The 25,873-nt window shown below is 33.4% G+C and overlaps 3 protein-coding genes and 1 non-coding gene across 4 annotated transcripts; 3 read left to right on the top strand and 1 right to left on the bottom strand.

Moving 5' to 3' along the window:
- Nucleotides 1-360: 360 nt before the first annotated feature.
- LOC110798385 (aquaporin NIP1-1) lies at nucleotides 361-4,970 on the top strand. The gene is made up of 5 exons (XM_022003563.2): nucleotides 361-630; nucleotides 1,314-1,538; nucleotides 3,070-3,267; nucleotides 3,503-3,564; nucleotides 4,387-4,970. The coding sequence occupies exons 1-5, from the start codon at nucleotides 505-507 to the stop codon at nucleotides 4,622-4,624; spliced, it is 849 nt and encodes a 282-aa protein (XP_021859255.1). The 5' UTR covers nucleotides 361-504; the 3' UTR covers nucleotides 4,625-4,970.
- A 5,450-nt stretch (nucleotides 4,971-10,420) lies between these two features.
- TRNAD-GUC (transfer RNA aspartic acid (anticodon GUC)) lies at nucleotides 10,421-10,494 on the bottom strand. The gene has a single exon. It is a non-coding gene; the product is annotated as a tRNA-Asp (tRNA).
- A 4,098-nt stretch (nucleotides 10,495-14,592) lies between these two features.
- Nucleotides 14,593-15,755, top strand: LOC110798384 (uncharacterized). Its single transcript, XM_022003562.2, has one exon. It carries the CDS (start codon nucleotides 14,684-14,686, stop codon nucleotides 15,563-15,565), a length of 882 nt encoding a protein of 293 aa, XP_021859254.1. The 5' UTR covers nucleotides 14,593-14,683; the 3' UTR covers nucleotides 15,566-15,755.
- Nucleotides 15,756-21,501: 5,746 nt separating this feature from the next.
- Nucleotides 21,502-25,211, top strand: LOC130461420 (protein FAR1-RELATED SEQUENCE 5-like). Its single transcript, XM_056829517.1, has 5 exons — nucleotides 21,502-21,688; nucleotides 22,259-22,770; nucleotides 23,056-23,614; nucleotides 23,964-24,494; nucleotides 24,789-25,211. The coding sequence occupies exons 1-5, from the start codon at nucleotides 21,541-21,543 to the stop codon at nucleotides 25,016-25,018; spliced, it is 1,980 nt and encodes a 659-aa protein (XP_056685495.1). The 5' UTR covers nucleotides 21,502-21,540; the 3' UTR covers nucleotides 25,019-25,211.
- The last annotated feature ends 662 nt before the right edge of the window (nucleotides 25,212-25,873 follow it).

Genomic DNA, 25,873 nt, shown 5'->3' with positions numbered 1-25,873 from the left:
TTCCCACTCATTTTCTTTTATATTTTCACTAGGATTTCCAACAAAAAGTTCGTTTGGTATTAAGTTACAGGTTCACCAACAATAATTCAGTGATGTTCCAGCATAATTTGCTTATTTATCAACTTAATTTACGTTTATTTACTCTGTAACGTGGTATCAATCATTGAAATTTAACAACATTATTTTTGTCAAGGGGAGAGAGGGTAAAAAACAACTCGTCGTAAATTTACAAGGTTTGTTGATGGTCAACCCATCCAACAAACACAAGTCCATATCTACTTCTTCTTAATTTTTTTTAAAAAAAGAATTAGTCATTCATTTAGTCACATTTTTCTCTCTCTCCGTCCACTCTGACTTGCCAATAAAAAACAAAAATGTTGATTTCTGGGTTTATATATAGTGCCTGAGATTTTGGAAGTACCATCACCTCAATATCCATTATTCTCTCATAATTCTAAGAGCTACCCCTTAATTTTACTTCAAATTTCCAAAAACTCTAAAAAAATGGGTGAACCTCCAAGGGCTAATGGAAACCATGAAGTGGCCATCAACGTTAAAGATGGTAATCACTCTTCTTCCTCAAATTCCATGGACAATAGTTCTTGCTTCAGCGTCCATTTCCTCCAGAAGGTAATTATTTCGATCATATACTCTCTCGAGGTTTCCCCCTTCCGGTTTTAGTTGTCACTATATATACAAATTGTCAAAGGACCAACTCAACCAAAAACTTAAGCTGATGGTTGAAGCTCCAAGATTAGTTTTATACTCTATCACAAATTTTACTACGTTACCATTTACCAAAGTGATTTTAATTAAATTTTGGACGGATCAAGTAACATCATTAATTGTTTCTCATCTTAATGTTTACTTGGGTTGAATCACAACAATTAGTTTATCGCCTATTAGTCCTCCTAGGCATGTCCTCTTTCCTCTTTCTTTTTTCTATTTTTAGTTTTGAGGAGGAAAAATTGTTACTTAAATTGAGTTAATTCCAATTCCCCTGCCTCATACTAGAATCATTACCATTTTACCACTACTAAGCTAGGTTAAAGTAAGAAAATTGGGACGTACCTTTCATATGGTGTTAGATATCGTACTATTACAAATTCACAAAGTACGGATTACCATTTTTCTTTCTAATGGTACCATTTTGATTGTAAATAATGAAAAAAATTGTGTTTGCTTGTAAAGTTTTAACACAATGTTGGTCAAAATTAGATAACGTTAGCTACTTAAACTTATAGTATAAGGTCCAAAAATGACATAAACAATGATGTTATTAAAAATGAAAATGTGTTACGTTGTTTATGCAGATGATAGCGGAGGTGTTAGGAACGTACTTCCTGATATTCGCAGGGTGTGCCGCGGTAACAGTAAATTTAAACAGTGAAAAAGTGGTAACTTTGCCTGGTATTGCAATTGTTTGGGGTTCGGCGGTTATGGTCATGGTTTACTCTGTAGGACACATCTCTGGTGCTCATTTTAACCCTGCTGTTACCATCGCTTTTGCTACTTCCCGCAGATTTCCTTGGAAACAGGTTTATTTTCAACCCACTCTACGTAGTAACTCTGTTTCATAAAGATATTTACATTTACTATTTGAATATGAGAATATCTATCTCTTAGTATATATGTTCCTAAATAGTTGTCGCTTTAATTAATTTACATGTTTGACAATCAATCTCTTTCTCTTGTAGTTATCGAAATGTCTTATAATTTTTCTCAACTGCTAATACCTACTTTAATTAGCCCTAGATCATGCAATATCTTTAATTTGAATTGATGTTATGTTTGAGGTATTTTGTTCTATTTGTATTGGTGTTAGTTGGTAGGACATTTAAATCTTCCGATCCTTCCCACACTTCAATGCTGCATGTTAATGTAGTTGTATGATTTCTAACACTCCTGCCAACAAGTCTTTTGATAAACCGGTAAGAGTATAATTACTTTAACTAAAGCTCATGATTTACTACATTAGTCCGACCTCCAAATAGTTAAGTATAGTATACTCTTGATTTTTAGGTGGGATCCCCCCCAACCCAAAAAAAAATATTAAGAGTGTCCGTGTTTCTTTTTTTTCAAAATTTGCTGTCTTTTCCATTATAATTTTTGATTTGAATGTGTTTAATATAGTTGTAGGAGTAGTTGTCAATTGTAAACTCAAAATTTTAAGAGTAACAAACAAAAGCATTTAACGAGCTACACAATTAAGTACGGAGTAGCTAATATTGTTTAAATAAGTTGATGAATACGGCAAATGCTACAAGTCATTTTAACCCTTTGTAGTATGATAGGTTTAAATATTAGCTAACTTGTCATTTTCAACCATCGATTACGACTAACACATATTTTTGCCAAATTTTCATATTACAACACTTTCTTTTGTTTTTACGACATACATACATATGTTACTTGCTTACGCTTAAAAATGTGATTTGAGTAACCCACTAAGAAAACCGTTTCAACTCCAGAAGTGTAATTCGAGTCATAGGTACAAGCATACGATCTCTTTCGGGAAAGTTAATTCCATCACTCCATGACGTGCTATAAGCGACAATTATTTGCAAAAGAAAGAAACAAATTAAGATAGACAAATATAGGGATAAGAACAAGTACATAAACAAAATTGATGAGCAAATATCACGTGTATAATTCAACCATAAATTAAGAGGTGAAGGTTTCATAAATTTTATCTGTAACACCGGTTTGTGTATATCTATTCATATACATGCTTCACCAATTTTCTTTATCTCAAGTTACGCACGGGTATTTTATGAAAATTGGGATAACAATTTGGTGTAGTTCCTTTAACTTTCTAGGACCTTTTAACCTTCTTAATTGCACATGTTAAAGATTGGTCATTAATTATACTATTATAATTGATTTGAGACCCTAAATAAATTATCTAGAAATCAAGAAAAGATCCATGATCTATATTATTTTTCTAAGTTATAACGTATAAGTCAGCGTATAATACGGAGTAGTAAATGTGTATTTTAAAATTGGTAATTTGATAAAGATGAAAAAAATCGAAATTAAAAATTGATGTAAATGAAAATGTGGGTTCAGGTGCCAGGATTTGTGATATGTCAAGTAGTGGGATCTACACTTGCAAGCGGAACACTGCGACTTATATTCAATGGACACCAAAATCAATTTGCAGGGACATCTCCTGCTGGATCAAACATTCAATCTTTAGTCATTGAATTCATCATCACCTTCTACCTCATGTTTGTCATTTCCGGAGTTGCTACCGATAATCGAGCGGTTAGTTCGATCATATCCCGTTCATTTACTCTGTTTCTTACCGTAATAACTCAATTTATTAATTATTGTGATAAGGATGTGATTCCTTATTTATTTTGTATACATTTAAAAATATGGAGAATAATTGACGTAAATATTAAATTATTGACAATCATATGTGCATGAGATATGATTATATGATTTCCTGATACTACGTTGTATTTTTAATTGTATTTTCATGTGCTGGTTTGTACAGATAGGAGAGCTTGCAGGTCTTGCCGTTGGATCGACCGTCTTACTTAACGTCATGTTTGCTGGGTATATTAATTTGCCTGTCTTTATCTTTATTTTCTTATTACTGTAAATCATTTATTTTAGTATATATATTCTCGTTAAAAAAAATACTATATATATTAATTGCAATATATTCCACAATATTTATTTTTGTGTACGAATGAACCCCATTCCAAATAGAAATAAAATAATCGAATGTTGATTGCGTGTTCAACTAATTAAGTAAAATGGTGATCTAACCCCACATTATGGGGGAGTTCTGGTCAAAATTATTAGACTATTTAAAAAAACATTAATGTTTATTGTTATCAAATACTCCACAATATATACGTCTATGAAGTTTCCTTATTGATGTCAAGGTCAAACTATGCTGCCTATTTGTCTCCCAAATTAATTTAAGCAATATATTTCATTAGTTCTTGCACTCTTTAATCTTTATCTAGCTAGTACCACATTATTTTCTACTACGTATATGGTTCAAAGCTGGAGTGTCGCGTGTGGGGCCATGCCATGCATGCCCACAAAAGAGTGTATACACACGAATAAACTTGACCGGCATATATTATGCACGCACTCTACATAGTAGATAGAATTAGACGTGGTTAATTTTATGTGAATAAGTCAAATGAATTTGATTAAGTATAACTTTTATGTTATTTTAAGTTGAAATAGGGTTTAATTTTGGGAATTGGTGTAAATGGTGTTCACTGTACAATTTATTTTACTAGTCAAAATTATTCATTTACGTGCATGCATGTGTGTTTATTTCTTTGGACATCCTGATGTTGTTCTTATTTAAGATGAAGTAGTTGCTAAATTTGTTGAATAATTGTACTGTTATTGTAGGCCAATATCAGGAGCTTCAATGAACCCAGCCAGAAGCCTAGGGCCAGCAATTGTATCAAACCATTACACGGGAATATGGATATACCTTGTCGGGCCAACTGCTGGAGCTATAGCTGGTGCAATGGTGTACAATCTTATAAGGTTCACTGACAAGCCATTACGCGAGATTACCAAGACTGGATCATTCCTCAAGACTAAGGGCTCATCTGTATCACGCAATGGTTCTTCACAATACTAGCTAGGTTCTTAGAGATGAAACAGCAACTTACTTCTAGAGTCTAGAGGGTTTTCTTTCATCATAAACTTTGAAAACCTAGCTTTTAACCTAGCCTTTGTTACAAGTGAGATGGATCATATAATTTATACTAGCCTACGTATGCGCGCGCGTGCCTTGTCACATTTCGTATCTAAGTGAGGAAGATGTTCTATTTCAATTGTTATATATAATATGTGTAATTCGAATAGATATTAGATTACATCTTGTGCACTTACGGATATTATAATACTAGAACAGGTCCTGTGCATGCACGGATATTCTAATATTAGTTTGATCATTTTTATAAAATATTTGAGTAACAAAATAATTGTTCAAAACTTAAGTAGTAAGGAGCACAAAATTTTGACAGATTTTGAAAAGATTTATAAATTTAGGATATAGTTTAGGAAAATTTGTAAAAAATAATCCAACCGTTGCCCGTTCTTCTAAGAAAGAGTATCACAATTTACAAAATTCATGAATAATCCAACATTTGGCAGTTATCTTTCCAGAATAGGCTGTAATCGGATGGTAACCTGGTTGACAAGTAAATGTGACACGTGTCTTACTCTAATTAATTTGAGTTAATTTAATTTAAACATTAATTTTTTTACTTTTAATAAAAAATACCCTTCTCATTTTCTTCCACTCCTTCCTCACCAAGAAACCCCACCCCCTCCGACCACCGTCACTACCCCCTTCCCCACCTCTGCCCCCGCGATCACCATCACCACCCCCTTCCCCACCCTTGCCCCCTGCGACCAACCCCACACCCGTACGACCTCCCCATCTCCCACCCTCCTGCAAATACCCCCCATCGCCCTATAAATGGCGTTAGCCCACTCCCCTTCTTATATCTCCTCCATTCGACCACCACTTTCATCCACCACGACAACGATCTCCCCCCACATTTCCCCCATATTATCCAGTTCCGTCCAACACCATGAGTCTTCGTCAAAATCTCCTCCCTTTGACCACCACTCTCTCTCCTCCCACTCCACGCTCTTTATCTCCTCTCTTCCGCCCCCACCCCCTGCGAACAACCTCCACCCTCTACGAATTCGCCCATTGATGATGATTTAAAATGGTGGTGATGAGCTGTTTTGCGGGTAAGATGGTCGCAGGGGGAGGCATATTTTACCCTTTAAAAAAAAATTGACATGTTATTAAGGTTATAGGTAAAAAGTCCTGGTTTGGGATGATAACCCCTAAAGGTTGGACTATTCATGAATTAGTCAATTATGATGCTGCTTTTAGAAGAACGGGCAAAGATTGGATATTTTTGTTACAAATTTTCCTATAGTTTTTTGAAGTGCAAGATAGATGTGAAACAACACCACAGATGGCGTAAGAAAACATAGCCATGTGTAACAGCCCACACTTTTGAGCTGCTATTTAGAATTACTTATCTCTCATTAATTACACTTAGAATTCAATTTACAAAAAAACCTGAATTAACCCTTATAATCAACTATAAATACATAAGAGATCTTAACCTATTATAATCTTTGATGGCCTCATAACATTTCAGCAAAATTATTCCTTCCTCAATCACACCTGTAATCCACATCCGAGCTTACACAGTACCTGCAAAATCACTAAAAAGGATTCTGCCCCCACAGGACAGGTTCAAAGAACAAAGTCAGGGAAATCGAGTACACATTGCCCAATCAGAAACTCATTTTAGTGGCTTAAAATATAATTTCGTGATTTATTTATTTCAAAGATAAAACTTATTCAATATGAATCAAATCATATTCAAATTAAACTCAGTAATCAAATTGCAATAATTTAAAGCTAAAACCTTGAACACAACCTTGATGTTTATGATTAATAAATAAATCAAGCAAAGGTTTGTACTCAGTCACTAGGTGTTTCCCAAATATCGTACGATTTATATTTCCAGAAGTTTTCAAATCCATTTTTTCAGTATAACTAATCTCATATGCTTTGCATAATGAATCCATCACAGATTCTCAACTCGTATCTCAGATTCTACCTGAGCTTAAACAATTAACACGACTTAACTAAGACTAATTCTCCACTTCCCAATATAATATGAAGAAAATCTTCATGTTGAGGCTCACATACAAATCACACATATACATTCCTTTTGGAAACAACGAACTCAAATACGGATTGCTCTCGATAATTTATTTTGGAAATAATAGCAAATGGTAATATATAAAATGTATTTCTTAGAAATCCTTGATAATTCAAAGCTTGCACAAAATCAATGATTTAAGAGATATTTGCTTTTTTCTAGCAAATCATCTACATTTCAAATCGCACACCTTGACATGCTTCACAATATTTGCTACTTCTAGAAAAATCAAACACACTTATATTTTAAACATATATACTAATTAATCGGGGAAGGGAACACGAATAGAGACGGGTTGAAGAACCACTGTCTCCAAACTTTTAGGGATCGTCACCCACCTTTTAACACATGCTTGCAAGACTTTTAGGACATGTCCCCACACAGATGTACATATGTACATTTACACAGATACACAAATGTGCATTTACACATATCACACACAAATATACAAATGTTTTTCATGGCCGTTGTTGTGGGATCTTTTACGGTGATGACGTGTCACGCGTTCCTCGGAGGTATCAAGTATGAGCTGGCACGATCTTCTGGCAACCTGCAAAACAAGAATATTCCCCTAAGAATATTCCATCCTATGCTTAAGTAAGTATAAGTTAGAGAGATAAGTAATTTGTAGAGAGAAGGCAGAGGAAAGAAAGTTTAAGGTAGGTGGGAATGAATTGAATGCCCCTTTAACCTTGGGATCTTAACTATTTATACGACTAGGGTTCCTTGGGAATTGATCCCATAACCCTAGCTGTAAGACGTGATGCCTGTGGGAGATAGGGACACGTGTCCAGGAGGATAAAGATTTGATGAACCCTTTTGGGCTTGGGCTTGGCCACGAATAGAGTGGGCTTTGATAAAAATGGCGTTCTTTTATTGATTAAGTGATGGGATTTGGGCCATCCTTCAGCCCTTGGACCCATGTGCCACCTATAGGTGGGTTGTGCTCATCTTTCAACCCTTAGGCCTTATTGTGGGATTATCCAAGCCCACATCAGCCGTTGTTAACGTACGGCTTCTTCCCCACTAAAACACATTTGAAAACTTATCCAATAAATTTAGGAAATATATGTAATATCACTTACTCAAAGTCGTGTATCACAACCAAACCTCATCTGAAATCATAAACACAATTGAAAATCTTGGCACAAACCATACTTATACAAAGTGATAAATTTGTCCAAAATATTCGCTTAAAGATCATAATGTATTACTCATAGTTTTTCACAACATAGGTTAATATATATATATATATATATATATATATATATATATATATATATATATATATATATATGAGTCACACTCATAGTTCTCTAATCATGTACTCCGTACCTTATTTCAAAATTAAATTTGTCATATCTATAACTTGATTACCCAAAATGATATTCAATTGTATTTTTTGAAATGTACTAAATATAGCGAGGCTAACATACACTGACTTAGAGTATGGGATTCCGATTACTTTATAACCCATATCATTAATTCTTAACAGGTATATGTATCTTTGCAAATCTCACATTGGTCACATTCTCCAAATACGTAACCATCTCGCTACCAAATCTTCACAAGTCTCACAATCGAATTGGCACAAGTCTCATGTTCAAATCTGTCAAAATGTCTCACAATCAAAATTTCAAGTATAAAAAATCGAGCACTCACAATCCACATGTTTAAATCTATTGTGATATATAAATTAAAAACGCAAATATTAAACTCTTTGAAATTCTAATAATGTTCATATTCATATCTTATTTGGCCTTTTCAAATCACAATAGTATAAGTAAAACTTAAATCGAAATTCATATTGTTAAATGTAAATCACATTCTTAAAATAAAGATAACACAAGCCATAAATTTTCATCAAAGTGGATGGACAATGTGTACCTTCAATCGTCACACACAACCTCTGCAGCTCCAAGAATCTCATTCCTCGATCACCATCGATAGCTTTAATCCGAATTCAATCTTTCAGAACACATCCCATACTTTAATCTCCAAAGATAACTCATAATCTTGACTTCCAAATTTATCTTGAACTTCATAAATTAATCACCAACATTTTACCTCACAACCAATAACACGAAATCAATAACTTGACTCACAAAAATCGAATAAGATACTCATAGTCAAATACTATTTTAATTCCTAACTAATACTGAATTTCAAGGCTTTTTAGACCCAACTAACAAAATAAAGTACAGGCCAATAATGATACCTTGTCCTTTAGAAGCCAAAAACACAACTAAGAAGTTGGGAAAGTGAGAAGTAACAAGGAAGAAGAGCAACAACAACAACAACAACAACAACAACATATTGGCAGCAACAACCGTCGGCTTCAGAACACCGTATCTCTTAGCTCAGGGTTCCTATTTTAGTAATTATTCAGCCTAAACTCATCAGATTGAAGAGATCTACAGTTCTTATTCAGAGAAAAGAAGCTAAAATGATCAGAATATTGTCGAAATAATAGAAACATGATCTGGTGTTGGCATCACAACAACAGCAGCAACAATTAGTTTCGGAAGGGATTACCTCTTGGAATAATGCTCCAAATTGAGTGATTCTTGAACCTAAACTGGTTAATTTTTCAAGGGATACAACTTTCATGAAGGGAGAACTGGCTAAACATGAGCGTATGATGGATGTATTTGATCAAACAGAACCGACATTTGAGAAATGCCAGCTAGAGGAGGAAGAAGATGAGATGGGTTTTTTTGGGTCTTTTAATTGGGTTGATAAATTAGGAACTTGCCTCACTAATGTGGATAAAGGAGTAGTGACAACAAATCAAAGAGGTGGGATGCCTCTTCAAATGACACATAGGGAAGGATGAGAGAAGAAAAATGAGTTTCTTATTAAGGGCAATATAGTAATTTCAACTATACCAAAAATCTGATTTTCTTCTACTTATTAACAATACATATATAATAACAAATAATAGTCAATCATAAACCCATAATTTCACAAATATAGTTTTAGAAAGGTAATTTAGCTAATAAAATATCATTATTGTTTAATTCGAAGTGGCTGAAAAACGAGGCTATTACACCATGAGTATGGCAACTCTATCACCATCTTATGAAGCTACACCGGAGATCCTTCCAAATGCATCAGTCCCTTCCCTATTGAAGTCTATTGTCCGTCCTGTCGCTTATTCCTCTCAAGAAACAAGGAAGACCGTGTCTTCTCGTCGCTATATGTTCAGAAGGAAAATTGTGACTCTCAAAAGTAGAAGTCCCTCGATTTTCACTAACTCTTGGTTTTGCAGGATGAGTGTTGGTTCCAAAAGAAGCTCGTCGTGTCTTGCGGGAGATACATGGTATCCTACTCGTAAGACGTACTTTGCATGGCCCCACCCCTCGTATTGTAATGTGTAATTTATTTCCGGATTAATATATGATGTAATTTGCCAGTGTAAAAAAAAATTATTGAAATAAATACTCCGTACACGAATAAGATGGAAAAATAGTTTTGACGGGAAATTTTATGACCAGGAAATGACATGTGTCATTCCTGATATATGTTTTAGTAGAAAATAATAGATTATTTTTGGATCATGTAGACTTGCTTATTAGGAGCTTTTGGGTAAAAGACTGACTTGACTTTCATTCAGGCCAGCGTGAAATGCACATAATCTGGAGAGATGAATTGATCGCTTGCAGCGCCTAGGTCGGGACTGACGGGGCTCGAACCCGCAGCTTCCGCCTTGACAGGGCGGTGCTCTAACCGATTGAACTACAATCCCAGGAAAATCAGGTCTATAGCCTCCCATTAAAAAAAAATGGACTATTTAGGGGAAGTTCGTAACCTCAGTAAGAATTTCTAACTAAAATATTCAATTAAAACATACCCTAAAGTTATTACATACTTAGTACTTTGTAATTATTAAATCTTGAACATAATAATTTAATCATATAATATGCAACTTTTGTCCTACTATATAAGTATTACACATTTTATATGCTTAACAATATGCCAATTTAACTAAAATATCCAAAATTCATTTTAACAAATATTATTACATGTTATCTATTGTTTCTATAATCTTTAAACAATTTTTTTACATAGATAATTTGTTTACATAAAAGGATAAATACAGTTTAACACGAAGTCTTAAACAAATAAATCTTTATGCTACCATTTATTTTATATGGACTTTATTAGAATAAAAGAATAATTCTCCTTCTGTATTTATTTAAGGGATACACTTGCCTTTTCCGGCCGTATTTATTTAAGAGATACACTTGCCATTTTAAGTAACTTATCAACCTCACTATCTAATTAAATAATATATCTACACCCCGTCCCCACCTCACACCCCCTAAAATGACATGGTCCCTACTTGTTTTATTTATTAAAATATCTACCCAACCCCACTTGTTTTATTACTTTATTTCATTCAATTCTTCTTCTTAATACCCGTGCCCGGCCAAGTGTATCCCTTAAATAAATACGGAGGGAGTAAAGAATTAGTAGAACAATGAATTAAACATGATGTCATAAGTATCATAATCATCAATTACATAAATGATTTGCATATATCTAATTTGGTGTTTATTATTTGAAGCACTTAGTTTCATTAGAAAATAAATTAAACGAATTGTAAGATTATCTACATGAAAAATTAGTTGCGATGATAAATAACGCAGTGTACCTGTGTAGTTGACAAATTTAATTAGTCTTTCACTTTTAGGACTATATGTATTTTGGTCAAATACTGTGCTCAAGAAAAATTTCGAATTTTAATTATCCTAAATAGAAACCAGGACATCACTCTGATTACACACTAATTTAGATTAAAAATAGTACATCACACAAGTATTATACTATTGAAATATCTACTTCAGACGTAACATGATTCCTTTTACCGATTTCGACCCCAAACCACAAAACCATCTTCCTTATTAAACCAAATTTTTTTCCTTTCTCTTTTCATTCTTGAAATCAACGCGGCGGCAAATCTTTCAAGCGTATACGTCGTAATAGACTACTCTCTCTCCAACGCGTGGATGGTGCAGGTGCCTGCACGTAGATCTACGTGCACCTGCACCAAAACGCAAAAACGTTAAAAGAAAAAGCAAAAAACAAAAAAATACAAAAAAGAACATAAGAAACTAAACAGAAAGAACATAATAGAGTAAACGAAAAGAACATTAACCAAAAGCTGAAAAGAACACTAATGTTAAAAACCTAAAGAAAATGTACAAAATTGAAACTAACATATTCTCTCTCCTGATACACTATAAAAAGAACAACTATTTTACAAAAAGAACATCATGTAAAAAATGCAAGAGAAAAAAAAAAACATATTATCGTTAATATTATAAAAAATTAAAAAAAAGTAAAAAGAACACAAAATAATTAAAAAAAGAACAACTTTTTTAGAAAACACAAAGAACAAAATCAAAAGAAAAATAAAATAACAAAAACTCAAAAAAAATTTAAAAAAAAGACAACAAAAAAAAAAAGAACAAGAGAACAAAACACATGAAAAAGAACAATATTTTCGTTTTCCTTATCAAACAAAAGAACAGAATGAAAGGGACGAAAGAACAACAAATCTATGTTCTTTTATTAGTTGTATTTGTTCTTTTCAAACCAAAGACAAAAACGACGATATTTTGATGCACTTAAAACTAGATCTATATTTTTATTTAAATGTATTTTTGTTCTTATCCAACGCATCAGATTTATGTTCTTTTATTAATTGTTATTTGTTCTATTCAAACGATTTTATGTTCTAATTAAAAAAAGACGAAACGACGATTTTTTGATGCACTTAAAACTAAATCTATATTTTTAAAAAAAGTATTTTTGTTCTTTTACCACGAATCAGACTATGTTCTTTTTTAAGTGTTATGTGTTCTTTCCAAACCATTATATGTTCTTTTTTTAACAATCTATGTACGTTGATATAAAAGAACAAACTATGTTGATTTAAAAGAACAAACTATGTTGATGCCACAGTAAAAGTAAGTTGTGAAAAGAACATTACAATTTGAAAAGAACATTAGAGGAAAGAACAAGGAAACATACCTTAAACACTTGATCAACATTTATCAGGAACATCAATATCTTTTAATAAATCTTCAAAAACCGATTTCAATCCTCGGAAAATATCACGCTCTCCAGATATTCTCTTGCTTCGAAAACTAGCCAAATTGAACTAGTGTTTTTTCTTAGTTCACTCATTTTCAACAAAGGAGAAACATTCAGAAGGAATTTTAGAGAGAGAATAAGGAGAAAATATATTTTTTACTCTTTCACTCACCATCTCACTCTTTCTCTCTCAAAAAATCTCTCTTATGTTGAGAGAATATAAATTCTCTCCTCTTTCTCTCTCTAAAATGTATTTCTAAAATGACTAATGGTTATGATTCATAAGTACAATTATTATATATATAGTTGCTGAAAAATAGAAAATGAAAAAATAGGAAGTAGAATCAAAGAATAACAGAGAAGTAGAAAGGAAAAATTCTTAAAGAGTGCATAATGAGAACTATGCACGTGTTTTTATTTTGTTCTTTTAACAGAATATTATAAAAAGAACAAATGAAAAGACTAAAAGAACAAATAGAGAGACTAAAAGAACAAGTCAAGTACCTTGTCCAACAATAATATATGATTCGGAATCATCATTTTCATCATTCTGTTATGAATTATCAAGCACATTATTCATAATATCTGAAAAAATAATAGGTTAACATGTATAAAACCAAGAAAAAGAACGCAATCAAAAGAACAAAGGATAAATAAAAAGTAAGAAGAAAAAGAACGCAATCAAAAGAACAAAGGATAAATAAAAAGTAAGAAGAAAAATAACACAATAAAATAAAAAGAACAAGTTATGAAACGCATGCAAATGAAATTGAAAATAATAAAAAAGAAGAACACAATAGAATGAAAGAACAAATTATGAAACACAAATGGTCTATTTTTCTACTATAATGAAACTGTTCTTTTAATACGAGCATAAAGAAATTGTTCTTTTAATACGAGCATATGTTCTTTTAATACGTAAAACTGTTCTTTTCTGGAAAAAAAAAAATCATAATCAAAATCTTCAAAATCAGCGATTTCAATGAAATCAGCGTGTTGTTACATAAATTTGATTCATTAAAATCATCAAAACCATCAAAACTCGATTATTACAAAAACAAAATCATCAAAACAATCAAAATCATCAAACACACGATTATTACAAAATCAAAATCATCAAAAATAGAATTTATTATTTCAAAATTGAAAAATTACCTCCCAAAATCTGATTATCAGCTGCAGAATTCAGATTTGAAGAAGAAGAATCAATTTAATTTGATGTTGAAGCAGAAAAATCAACGAATTTTTGGGAATTTTCACTACTTTCTCTCTCTAAAAACCATTTTAGAAAACCTAGTTCATACTTTCTCTCTCCTCTTCACAATTTGAGTTCAAAACATAAAATCTAGAAAAATATATATCGCAAGAAGAAAGTAAATCGAATAAAAAACGCGAAAAACATAGCTGAAAAGAACAGAACCTTTAAAGTTCTTTTGTTCAAGGGTATTGTTCTTTTGTTCAAGGAAAATGTTCTTTTGTTCCCGGGATTTAATGAAACACGCGCATTTTATGTGTTTTTTACGTCGTTTTGTTTCCGGTGCACCTAGAGCACGGTGCACACGCCTGCACCATCAAATTTGCGCTCTCTTTACCCTTTACCATACAAAAATTTGGCTCGTTGTACTTACATAACCAAAAGCATATCCCCCGAACCTCCATTTTTATGACCGTTATTCCCGAACCAAACATTTCAATTCCCGAAAATTTCAAATTCTATTTCCGCCCGTTAAAACATCCTGTTCTTACTCTGTCCTTTCTCTTTCCCTATATCCAAAACCCCTTCTTTATCTCCCCACCCGTAATTTTCTCTCTCTACAAATCAAATCTCTTGAAAAATGGTGTCAAGAATTATACGAAAAACCCCAACAAAATCGATCAAAGACTGCCGTAGAAACCCCCGCCGAAAACGAACTCCGGTGAAATCCACCTCCTCCTCTGTCGTAATCGCCACCATCAATGAGTCTTTCTTCAGCTGTCGCCGCCGCCTGGTTAAGATCTTCTCAAAGCTCGTCAAAATCGCCACCCCAAAGCGCAGCCCTAAAAAGCAAGGCTTCAAAAAACTCAAGAAAACCGCCGTCGATACCACCGATTTCCTTTTCCCTCACATAACCCCACCGTCCAAAATCGCTAAGCCCCTGTTTTTTGGCCTCCCACCTCCCGAAAACCCTGAAAAACTCACCATATTTCTCGATCTTGATGAAACCCTAATCCATTCTTCCGCAGACCCGCCTTCGAAAACCTTCGATTTCATCGTCCGCCCGAAAATCGACGGTGAAACCATGGATTTCTATGTCTTAAAACGACCTGGGGTTGATGAATTCCTTCAATATTTGTCTGAGAAGTTCGAGATTGTGGTTTTTACAGCAGGATTAAGGGATTACGCCTCGCTGGTCCTCGACGTCTTGGACAAGAACAGGGTGATTAATCATCGGCTATACCGCGATTCTTGCCGAGAATTAGATGGCAAATATGTTAAGGATTTGGCTCAAATGGGGAGAGATCTATGGAAGGTTGCAATTATTGACGATAATCCGAATTCTTATGCTTTCCAGCCAGAAAATGCGATTCAAATTAAGCCGTTTACTGATGATTTACAGGATAATGAGCTTAGTAAATTGAGTCGGTTTTTTGAAGTTTGTGATGGTGTCAAGGATATTAGGGATGCTGTCAAGTTGTTTACTCGTGAGAATTTTCATCAGGATTTAATGGATTGTTAATTTGGTGGGATTTGGTTTTTCTAACTTTTAGGGTTTTTTAAATTTGTTGTTGCGTTGTTTTTCATTTTTGATTTGGGAACTTTTAGGATTAAATTTTCATTGAACATATTTCGTTCAATCAGCAATGTTAAATATGAAGAGAAATTTGTTGTTATGAAGATGGAAGAGGAATGAAATTATATTTGTTACACCTTTATTATTTGAATTTGCTTACAAGTTACAACTTACAAGTATTACATTTGGCAATTGTGTTTTTGGACCTTTACACTTTCCCTTTTCTCCTTTCGTTTCATTTCATTTTAATTGTTGGTATGTTCATCTTGTTTGAATGAATATATTTTCCACATTATGGTGCACAAATTAGCTCTCTAGTTGTTTTCTCTTGAATTGCATATTTCATATTTGCATTATGTTGTTACTGTTGCCTTACATTAGTTACTATTTCACAATTAACTAATACGTTAGTTCAAATATTGGTAACAAAAACCCATTTTCCTATACTTTGTTCAAAGTTTTGGTAACAAACGAATTTTGCAAATAAATTTGCATTCCTTGCTAACATGTCTATCAGTACCAACAAGAAAGTAGTGGAAATATACGGCGTTTAAGGCTGTAGACAACCGATAAAAGAGTTTTTCAAGGACATAATGAAGAATCGTCAAGTAGTAGTCACCCATTGTAATACTTGTTTGAAGTTGTAATTGGTAATCAGAAGTCAGAAGAGATATGAGGGAATTAAAAGGAATAAAGATAAAACACTCTTTAACATCGGTTGTACATTTAGACATTTAGTAAATGTAAATTCAAGGAGTTGTAATGGTAATCAATAGTGTTATAGGGAAGGTGGTTTAGCTTTGTCAAGAACATTGTTAAGACTAGGATTCCAATTTCCAAGGCGGGAGACATGGTACTGTGGCGGAAATGCAGGAGCTAGAGCTAGCAGAAGAGCTTCAAGCTCAACGATAAGTGATTGTTGAAATACTAGTTGGTCTTTGTCTATGGGACAAACAAGGTCTGCTTCCTTTGATTATACTTCGTTTCTACTTTTCGTTATTTGCATTGCTTATCAATTAACGAGATTGCGTTGCCAACCACTGGTTTTATTCAATAGTTGCAGCTTCATCACTTATAACACTCAACATTCACTGAAGCAGATTATCAACTTTGGTTGAAAAAATGTCACTGTTATTTAGTGCAATAGTCAATTACTCATGTTTACATCATCCTTAATTAGTACTACAAAATCAGAAATGGCACAACCCCGCCAAATTGTTACGGAGTAATTTCTCAACAAATTATAAATAATTTAAACTTCTTCATCCATTAATACAACCAACAAAATATGCAAATCCATTACAAATCTTTACATCAAATTGCCCAGAAAACTTATAAATATTTGTTACAACTTCAGAAAATTCAGCATTGCACATCAAACAAAACAATCTATTTTGGTGTACACATTAGAAATAATGTAGGCTGAATTCGATCTTACCAACTAACTAAACTAGTGGACATCCACCTAAGAACAAACCAATTAGCGTTAACTTTGAAATCCAGAAACAAAACAACACCCCAACACTAACCCCTTAGCCCCAAGAACATTGAATTCATGAGTCAACTGAGGTCAAAGAGAGAGAAAACGTGTAACGATCAATGGATTCAATCGCAAATGAAGATCTGAGAAGGGAACCGCCAAGCATCAGACGTAGTACTACATGTAGAATCAAGGACATCGCTGCGACACCATCGGCATTTAGGATTGGAACTACAATGAGATTTTGCCACGATTTCGCTGCAATTTGGGATCTGATTTTTCTGGGTATTGTCCGTTTGCTTGTGAACTGAAGCTGCCTGTAAATTTCTGGATGACCCAATAGCCATTGAAGAACCTGAAGATGTGTAGTTGAAGAGTAGGAGAATTAAGATGAAGAGGGGAAGGGTGAGAGTTGAAGGAAGGGATGTTGTACTAGCTGCCATTGATGTGATGTAAGAGAGAGATTTTTGGCTTTTGGGATTTTTATTTGTTTGCGTTGTTTTGGATTTAAGTTTTATGGATTGTGTTTGCGTTCCGCCGTTGTCAAACTTACCTGTTTTCTTTAGAACTAATTGAACTGAGATAAATAAAACTGAACTAAATTGAAGTGAAATAGTGATTTTTTTTTTCGGTTTTTTCATGAAATGCCCCCGAGGTTTGCAAAAAAACACCAAATACCCTCGCGTCTTTTGAATCACATAATATACCCATATTTTTGCGTACTGTTCATGAGATGCACCTTTGAGTTAACGGCGTTAGTCTGCCGTTAGTCGTGTTTTACTATTTTACCCTTAATACGTATTTTTCGACATAAATTCCAAAAAAAAAAAAAAAATCTCAACTTCTTCCTCTTTTTCTTTCTCTCTCCTCTCCGATGTTCTTCCTCCTGCTCTCTGGTCGCCGGCGGCGTCCGACTCCTGCTCTCTGACCGCCGACGAAAGTCGATCCTCTCCTTCCCCTTTCCGACGTCCTTATTCGCCGCTGTCGAATTTGCCCGTCGTGAGGTTCCACTCTCTCCTTCTCTCCTTGACTAGATTGGAATTGCATTTATTGATTTGTGTTGAATGTTGTTGCCGTCATTGTTGTTGGTTTTTGTTGTTATTGTTTTCAATTTTCTGGTTGTTGTTGTTGGGAATTGATGGACTATTAGAGTAAATTTATTGTTTTTTTCGAATCAAAACATAATCCATTTGCTGCTATTTATTGATTTCAGTGTTGATTGTTGTTGTTTTTTCTTGCCATTGTTGTTGTTGCTGTCAATTTTCTGGTTGTTGTTGTTGTCGGTGGAAGTGATAGACTATTAGAGTAAATTGCTTCAAGTTCGTCTCATTGTTTAGGTGGTTGAAAATTCATCAATTTTCATTGAATTAATGTATTTAAGGAACGTTATTTGAGGAGAGTGAGAGAATTGTTTTTGGGTTTTCAACTATGGTTCCAAATTTGGAGTTTCGGTATTCTCATTTCTGTGAACAAGGGTTGAATTAGTTTTGTTCATGAAAAATTGCACTTCTTACGGTGACTTGTGATTCTGTAGCTCAGTAGATGACTGGGGGAGTGCAATTTCCATTATACACTGCTCTAGCTACACCCAAGGCTACTTTTTCTCCCCCAAATGAACAGGTAATAGCTGTAGGTTCATGGATGTATATGAGCACTCTTGAACCTTTGCTATATTCCTGAAGATGAAATAGTAGAGTTAGCTACTTGGTTTCACAACACATGTTTGATAAGGCTAAAAGTTGGGTTGTTAATTACATGTGTATGAGAAAATATGTTGATCGGACTGACTTTATAACTGATCTGTATGCAAAGTTTAAAGAATAGTGGGTGGATATTGTTAAGTTCAATAAAATTGAACCAATATGGAACTACCGAATTATTGAGACTAATTTTGATGATTCTTTGAGCTTGATTTCTCTTATGTTGCAAGAGAATATTTGTTTATATCAGAATAATACCTTCGTGAAAATTTTGTACAAGATAGAACCTGCTGTGAGGCTTTCAGTAGATGCTTGAGGTTGGTGCTAATGGTACTTTTTTGTGTGTTGCAGTGCCGCACCTGCTGCAAGAATGTGTATGACTAGTATGCATTTGTTTATGCATTTCTTTTCGCTCAGAAGGTTTCTTAGGTTCACGTTTCGCAGCCCAAGCTCGAAGAGGAGGTTCAAAGTGTTTGCTGGCAACATCAGGTGGAGGTAAATCTTGGCAAGTACAAGAAGACATTTCTCCCTAAGCAAAGAAGGCTTGTTGTAACAAGTGTTCCACAATGAATCAACCAGTTGCCTATCAAGTTCCTCGAACAGTTGCATCAAGTTCAATTCAATCAATTTCTTATTGGATTTGTTGTTTGAGCATTTCAATTTTCTTTGATTATTACTTCTATTTCATGTTTTAGGTTTAACTTTTTGGTTGATTAATTTGATTAATTAGGTGAACGCTTTGTGGAAATTAAATTCTGCAGTTTAAAAGCATTTTGCGTATTTGGTGCAACTTAGTTTCAAAATAGGTGTATATTGTGCAATAAATTTATAAATAGGGGTATTCTGTGAATTATAAACACGACTTAACGGAGGACTAACGGAAGGTCGGTTTAGGGGTATTTGGTGCAAACTTGGGAAAAAATAGGGGTATATTATGTGATTCAAAAGACGCGAGGGTATTTGGTGCGTTTTTGCAAACCTCGGGGGCATTTCATGAAAAAACCGTTTTTTTTTTGAGGGGAAAGATTAGTGTATATATTAATCAATTGACAAATTGTCCATGAGTACATATAGTGAGACTTCGGAAGGACAATGATTCTCCCACACTTGTTCTACACCGAACGACACTAATCTAGCTAGATGGTGGGCAACAGAATTCCCATCCCTTTTGACATGAGACCAAGAGAAGAACTCGAAAGAAGAACTAAGAAATAAAACATCATCTAAAATAGTACAAAAGGTCTTGTGTGCAACAGGTGCACATTAATATTAATGTGCACCAAGTTGTCACACGTGTGAACGGAGTAAACAAAACGCGCAGAAAAAAGAAAGAAAGAAATAATCACGCAAAGAAAGAAAGAGGAGAGAGAAAACGCTCACAAAAAAAATCGCAGAAAAATCGAAATCGAGAAGGAAGGAAGGAAGAAGGAAGAAGGAAGAAGGAAGAAGGAAGAAGGAAGGAAGAAGAACTCAATCGAAATCGATCGAAATAGGAGAGAGAAACAACAAAAACGATCGAAAACGAGAAGGAAGAAGGAAGAAGGAAGAAGGACATTGAAATCCAAATTGAAGAGAAGGAAGAAGAACGCAATCCACTCAACAAAAGGAAGAAGAAAAAAAAATGGAAAACCTAATTAGGAGTGTGATTCAATCCACTCAAAGAATTCAAGTTCCTGTTGAACCAGATATTCAAGATGCAACAATGGAGGACGTTCTCAACAATTGCATCGAAAACAATGCTTTGGCACAGGAACGTGAAGAAGAGGAGGCAATGGAAGCTGAAGTACAACATATTGTTTCTGATTCTGAAGGTATGAATAATTAATTATATGTTTGAAGTTAAAGTTATGGTTATAAATGTAAAAGTTAGGGATATTCCTGTTAAAGTTAGGTAAATCCGTAAATGTGTTGGTTTGGCTGAAGTATTGGTGTTTGAAAAACTTACAGATATCAAAGTTAAAGTTTAGGTATTCAGAGTAAAAGTTAAGTAAGTAAAATGTAAAGTTATAGTTATGCATAAAAGTTATAGTTTATACGTTCAAAGTTAAAGTTATAGTTATGAATGAAAAAGTTAGAGATATTCCTGTAAAAGTTATGTAAATGTGTTGGTTTGGCTGAAAAATAGGTGTTTGAAAAAGTTACAGATATCAAAGTTAAAGTTGAGGTTTTTAGAGTAAAAGTTAAGTATTGAAATGTAAAGTTTAAAATATTTGCTTAGATTTTAATAAAGAATTTACATGGTTTTATGCATAAAAGTTATAGTTTGATGCATAAAAGTTAGCCTTGTTTAAAAGTTAAAGTTCTATGCATAGAAGTAAAACTTGTTTTAGTAAATGTTGGCCTTGTTTTAATAAAAGTTATAGTATTATGCGTAAAAGTTAAGGTTTAATAATAAAAAAAATTGCTGATTTTTGGTAATTGCAATAACAGAACCGGATCAAGATATTGTTGGAACACTGATGGGATACACTGCTGAAACAGTGGAGGAACTTCTAAGTTTCTACGAAAAACATGCTAGTGAGGTTGGGTTTTCCATAAGGAAAGGAAACACGAGATTCAAAGTTGGGACAAGAATCGTGCTTGAAAAGACATATGATTGTTCAGCAGCAGGAGTAACAAACAATGGAAAGAACAAAAAGAAAAAAGTGCAAACAGTTGTTCCTGTGGTGCCCAAAAAAGAGAGAAAACCAAGGCAAGTTTCGATCACGAGAACTCAATGTAGGGCTTGCTTGAGAGTGAAAATGAGTTCTGAAGGCAGATATGAGGTTGTTAATCATGTGATAATGCACAACCATGATTTAACTAGAAGTCAATGGCACTACTTGCATAGATCTGAAAGGCAAATAACGGAAGAGAAGAGGGAGGCAATTGAAACTATGCAAAAATCTGGTAATAGTTACATTTTGATAGTTAAACTTTTATGTTCTGTGTAAAAGTTATTGTTTTGATACTCATCCTTTTGTTACTGCAATCACCTTCTAAGATGAAAAAAGTTGGAAATATAAAAGTCACACTCATCTCAGTTAAAGTTAAGCTTTTTAAAGTAAAAGTTAAGTTAGAATAGAATGAGAACTGTCTTTAACTTTGACAACAATTTCCTTAACTTTAACCTACATAACCACAACTTTAACACAAAAATTAACTATAAGGTGTTAAAGTTAAGTTAATGACAATTAAAGTTTTAGAAGTTAAAGTTAAGCTTTTTAAAGTAAAAGTTAGGTAAGAGTAGAATGAAGACTGTTTTTGACTTTGACAACGATTTCCTTAACTTTAACCTAAATAACAACAACTTTAACAAAGAAAATTAACTATAAGGTGTTAAAGTTAAGTTATTGACAATTAAAGTTTTAAAAGTTAAAGTTAGCCTTTTTGTACTAAAAGTCAGGTCTGAAGAAGTAAAAGTTAAACATTTTGCCGAAACTATTATTTTATTTACATTCTTTTATGCTGAACTGACAGGTCTGTCATCCACGGCTTCCTTTAACTACATGGCAATTGAAGCTGGAGGTGAAGAAAATTTGGGACACTCGAAGAAAGACCATCTAAATTACTGCACGAGGTTAAAAATGAAGCAAATAGAAGGAGGTGATGCACAAGCAGTAACTGACATAATGTATTTAGAGCTTGAAGGTGACCCAAACTTCTTTTTTAGATTTAGATTGGATGAAAAAGGTAAATTGAGGAGTTTGTTTTGGAGGGACTCTATGATGATGGAAGACTATGGAATTTTTGGAGATATAGTGGTTTTTGACACGACGTATAGAACAAACAGGTATAACCTAATTTGTGCTCCAATAGTTGGAATAAACAACCACTGGAACAATTGCATGTTTGGTTGTGCATTCATAGGAGATGAAAAGATTGAGTCGTTTGTGTGGCTTCTACAAACTTTCAAAAAGTCAATGGGGGGAAAAAGTCCAATATCAATCTTTACAGATCAAGATGCAGCAATGAACAATGCCATCCATCAGGTAAAAATCCAAGATTTATCCTTTTCAGAGCCCTTAACTTTAACTTCATATTCCTCAACTTTAAGTTCATAGTCCTTAACTTTAACTTCCAAATCTTTAACTTTAAGTTCAGAATCCTTAACCTTAAATTTAGAAATCTTAACTTTAATTTTAGAATCCTAAAGTTTAAATTTAGAATACTTATCCTTAACTTTAACTTTAACTTTATAATTCTTAACTTTAATTTCAATTTTCTTAACTTTAACTTCAAAAATCTCAACTTTTAACATTGAGTTGTATATGCAGGTCTTTCCAGATTCAAGACACAGATTATGTGTATGGCATTTGCATCAGAATGCTATTACCAGATTTGGGGCATTGAAACGAGATCCAACTTTTAAGAAGACATTCAACTATTGCTTGTATAAGTGTGTCACAGTAGTTGAATTTGAAACCAATTGGAGATCAATGCTGCAACAATATGAGTTGATAGGGGAAGAGTGGTTTACAAATGTATACAATTTGAGAGAAAAATGGTGCCCTGCGCTAAGCAAAGACTTCTTTTCAGCTGGGATTTTGTCTTCACAACGAAGTGAAAGCACTAATCACGCCATCGGATTCAGAGCAAACAGAACAACCAGTTTAACTGATTTCTATAGATTGTTCAAAGGTACAATACAACGTTGGAGAAGTACAGAAAAGCAAGCTGAATTCTCTTGTAGTAAATCGGTTCCATCCTCGGCTTTACCACTATCTGGATTGTTGAAACATGCATCAGAAGTTTACACGTTGTCACTATTCAGAGACTTTGAGGAGGAATTTGGATATTCAATTGCAACAACAGCAAAATTAATTTGGAAACAAGGTAAATATCAGAATTTAAAGTTAGTCTTTTTACTGTAAAAGTTATGCCTTTTTTTAATAAAAGTTGATAAACTGAAATATAAAGTTTATTAACTTTTAATTCACCAGGGCTAACTTTTATACATATTTTCATAACTTTAAGTAAAAAGTTTAGGTTTTTTGTTTTAAAAGTTAAGATTTTGAAAAAGTTTAGGCATCTGAAGTTAAAGTTTAGAATTCTGAAGTTAAAGCTAGGTTTTTTATTTTTAAAGTTATGTAACCTGAAAAATTAAGTTTCATAACTTTAAGTACACCAGGGCTAACTTTTATATTGATTTTCCTAACTTTAAAACATGGTACTACTAATGCAGAAAATACTGAGTTCTATGCTGTGTCCATTGATGAAGAACCTTGGTCTGCACAGAGAGTAACATACATCCACGAGAGCCAAACAGTATCATGTACGTGTAAAAACTTTGAAGCTTCAGGATGGTTATGCTACCACTGCATTAGGATATTGCACCTTCATTCGGTTAACCGGATTCCAGAACAGTACATCAAAAAGAGGTGGACAAAATCTGCCAAGTCATCAGTTTGGAACAAATTAGAAAATGAAAAACCAGAAGAGGTGCAGTACACACCTTGGCGCCAAACCATGGCTAGGAAATACTACAACCTTATCTTGAAAAGCCAATCAAATGAGGAGACAAGAACCCTTATGGAGGATGGTTATGCCGCTAGTGTGTCTCTGGTTGATGAACTTCTAGCGTCATTAAATCTTTCAAACACTGACGACGCTTCAACCACAGAAACAAGTGCAACAGCAGCACCTGAAACAAGTGCAACAGCAGCACCTGAAACAAATGCAACAGCAGCATATGAAACAAACTCAGCACCAGCAGGTAAAAGTTAATTGTTTTTTGGTTAAAGTTAAGATATTCCTTGTTAAAGTTAAGTTAGAGATGATGAAAGTCTGTCTTAACTTTAGAATAAATTTCATAACTTTAACCTACAGAACTACAACTTTAAACCAAAAAAACTATAATGTGTGAAATAAAAACAGATTGGAACTCACATTTTCTTAAAAAGGAAAATATGTAAAAGTTACAATTTTATAAGTAAAAGTTAGGGTTTTATATGTTAAAGTTTGGGTTTTATAAGTAAAAGTTATGATACAGTATGTTAAATGTTTGTAGGTACTCATGCAACAACAACAAGTGATACAAGTATACAACAAGCAACAAGTTCTGAACCTGCAACAAACACATCAACTGAACCTCCTATGGTATTGGATCCTGAACGTTGCACAACAAAAGGAAGGAACAAAAGACCACGAGGACCATTTGTCAAAAAGAAGAAGGGAAAAACTGCAGCGCCTCCAACAGCAGACTTTGGAACAATAACTCCAAATTTGAGATTATTTTGATTCTTTTAATGTTTTATATCAAAAATAGAATTTAATTTTTTCTTAAAGTTAAAGTTAAGGTTTATGAAGTTAAAGTTTAACATTCTGAAGTTAAAGTTTACTAGACTTGAGAACTTAGTAAAAGTTTCTTTACATTGAAAGTTTGAATATATACATTAAAATTTAGTGAAGTATAATATTTCTCTGAAGTGTATATATCTTTTAATCTGTCTTTTGTTCAAAAATGTAAAAGTTGGATTTATATATTAAAAGTCAGGCTAGATATAGTAAAAGTTGAGGTATATTTGCTTAACTTTTAGCATTAAATTAACAACTTCTAATATGTTACGTAACTTTTTCTAAACATCGCCAAAACCCATGTTACTTGGACGGACTTGGATACGTGTCCAAGTGTCTAAGATAAATTGTGAATTTTTTTTTCGGATTTCAGTTGAAAATAAAGTTTCAAAGTGCATGGATACTTAACGTACAATGAAGAATTGAAGTTATATACCAAAAACCAATATTATACTTAAAGTTGAGAGTTTTGTACTTAAAGTTACCCTTTTTGTAATAAAAGTTAGATAAAATAATATTAAATTTTCTTAACTATTTCAATAACAGGGCTAACTTTAATGGTGATAATCTTAACTTTAAGCATAGAATCAACAACTTTAAATACATGTTTCAGAATCCTAAACTTTAACTTTAGAACCCTCAACTTTAACTCAATTATCCTAAACTTTAAGCCTAAACTTTAACTTTAGATCCCTCAACTTTAACTCTAAAACCCTAACTTTAACTCTATAATCCTCAACTTTAACTTAATTATCCTAAACTTTAACAGCAGAATCCTAAACTTTAATTTTAGAACCT

This window comes from Spinacia oleracea, chromosome 5, assembly GCF_020520425.1.
Source record: "Spinacia oleracea cultivar Varoflay chromosome 5, BTI_SOV_V1, whole genome shotgun sequence".
Lineage (NCBI taxonomy): Eukaryota > Viridiplantae > Streptophyta > Magnoliopsida > Caryophyllales > Amaranthaceae > Spinacia > Spinacia oleracea.
This window is presented reverse-complemented; position numbering and strand designations above follow the sequence as displayed.

Bases quoted from the DNA above. Each gene is read 5' to 3' on its own strand.
- LOC110798385 (XM_022003563.2), top strand. From the start codon at position 505: ATGGGTGAACCTCCAAGGGCTAATGGAAACCATGAAGTGGCCATCAAC. The intron at 631-1,313 runs GTAATTATTTCG...TTGTTTATGCAG, and splicing joins GCGTCCATTTCCTCCAGAAG to ATGATAGCGGAGGTGTTAGG. The intron at 1,539-3,069 runs GTTTATTTTCAA...ATGTGGGTTCAG, and splicing joins GCAGATTTCCTTGGAAACAG to GTGCCAGGATTTGTGATATG.
- LOC110798384 (XM_022003562.2), top strand. From the start codon at position 14,684: ATGGTGTCAAGAATTATACGAAAAACCCCAACAAAATCGATCAAAGAC.
- LOC130461420 (XM_056829517.1), top strand. From the start codon at position 21,541: ATGAGTTCTGAAGGCAGATATGAGGTTGTTAATCATGTGATAATGCAC. The intron at 21,689-22,258 runs GTAATAGTTACA...CTGAACTGACAG, and splicing joins TGAAACTATGCAAAAATCTG to GTCTGTCATCCACGGCTTCC. The intron at 22,771-23,055 runs GTAAAAATCCAA...TTGTATATGCAG, and splicing joins TGAACAATGCCATCCATCAG to GTCTTTCCAGATTCAAGACA.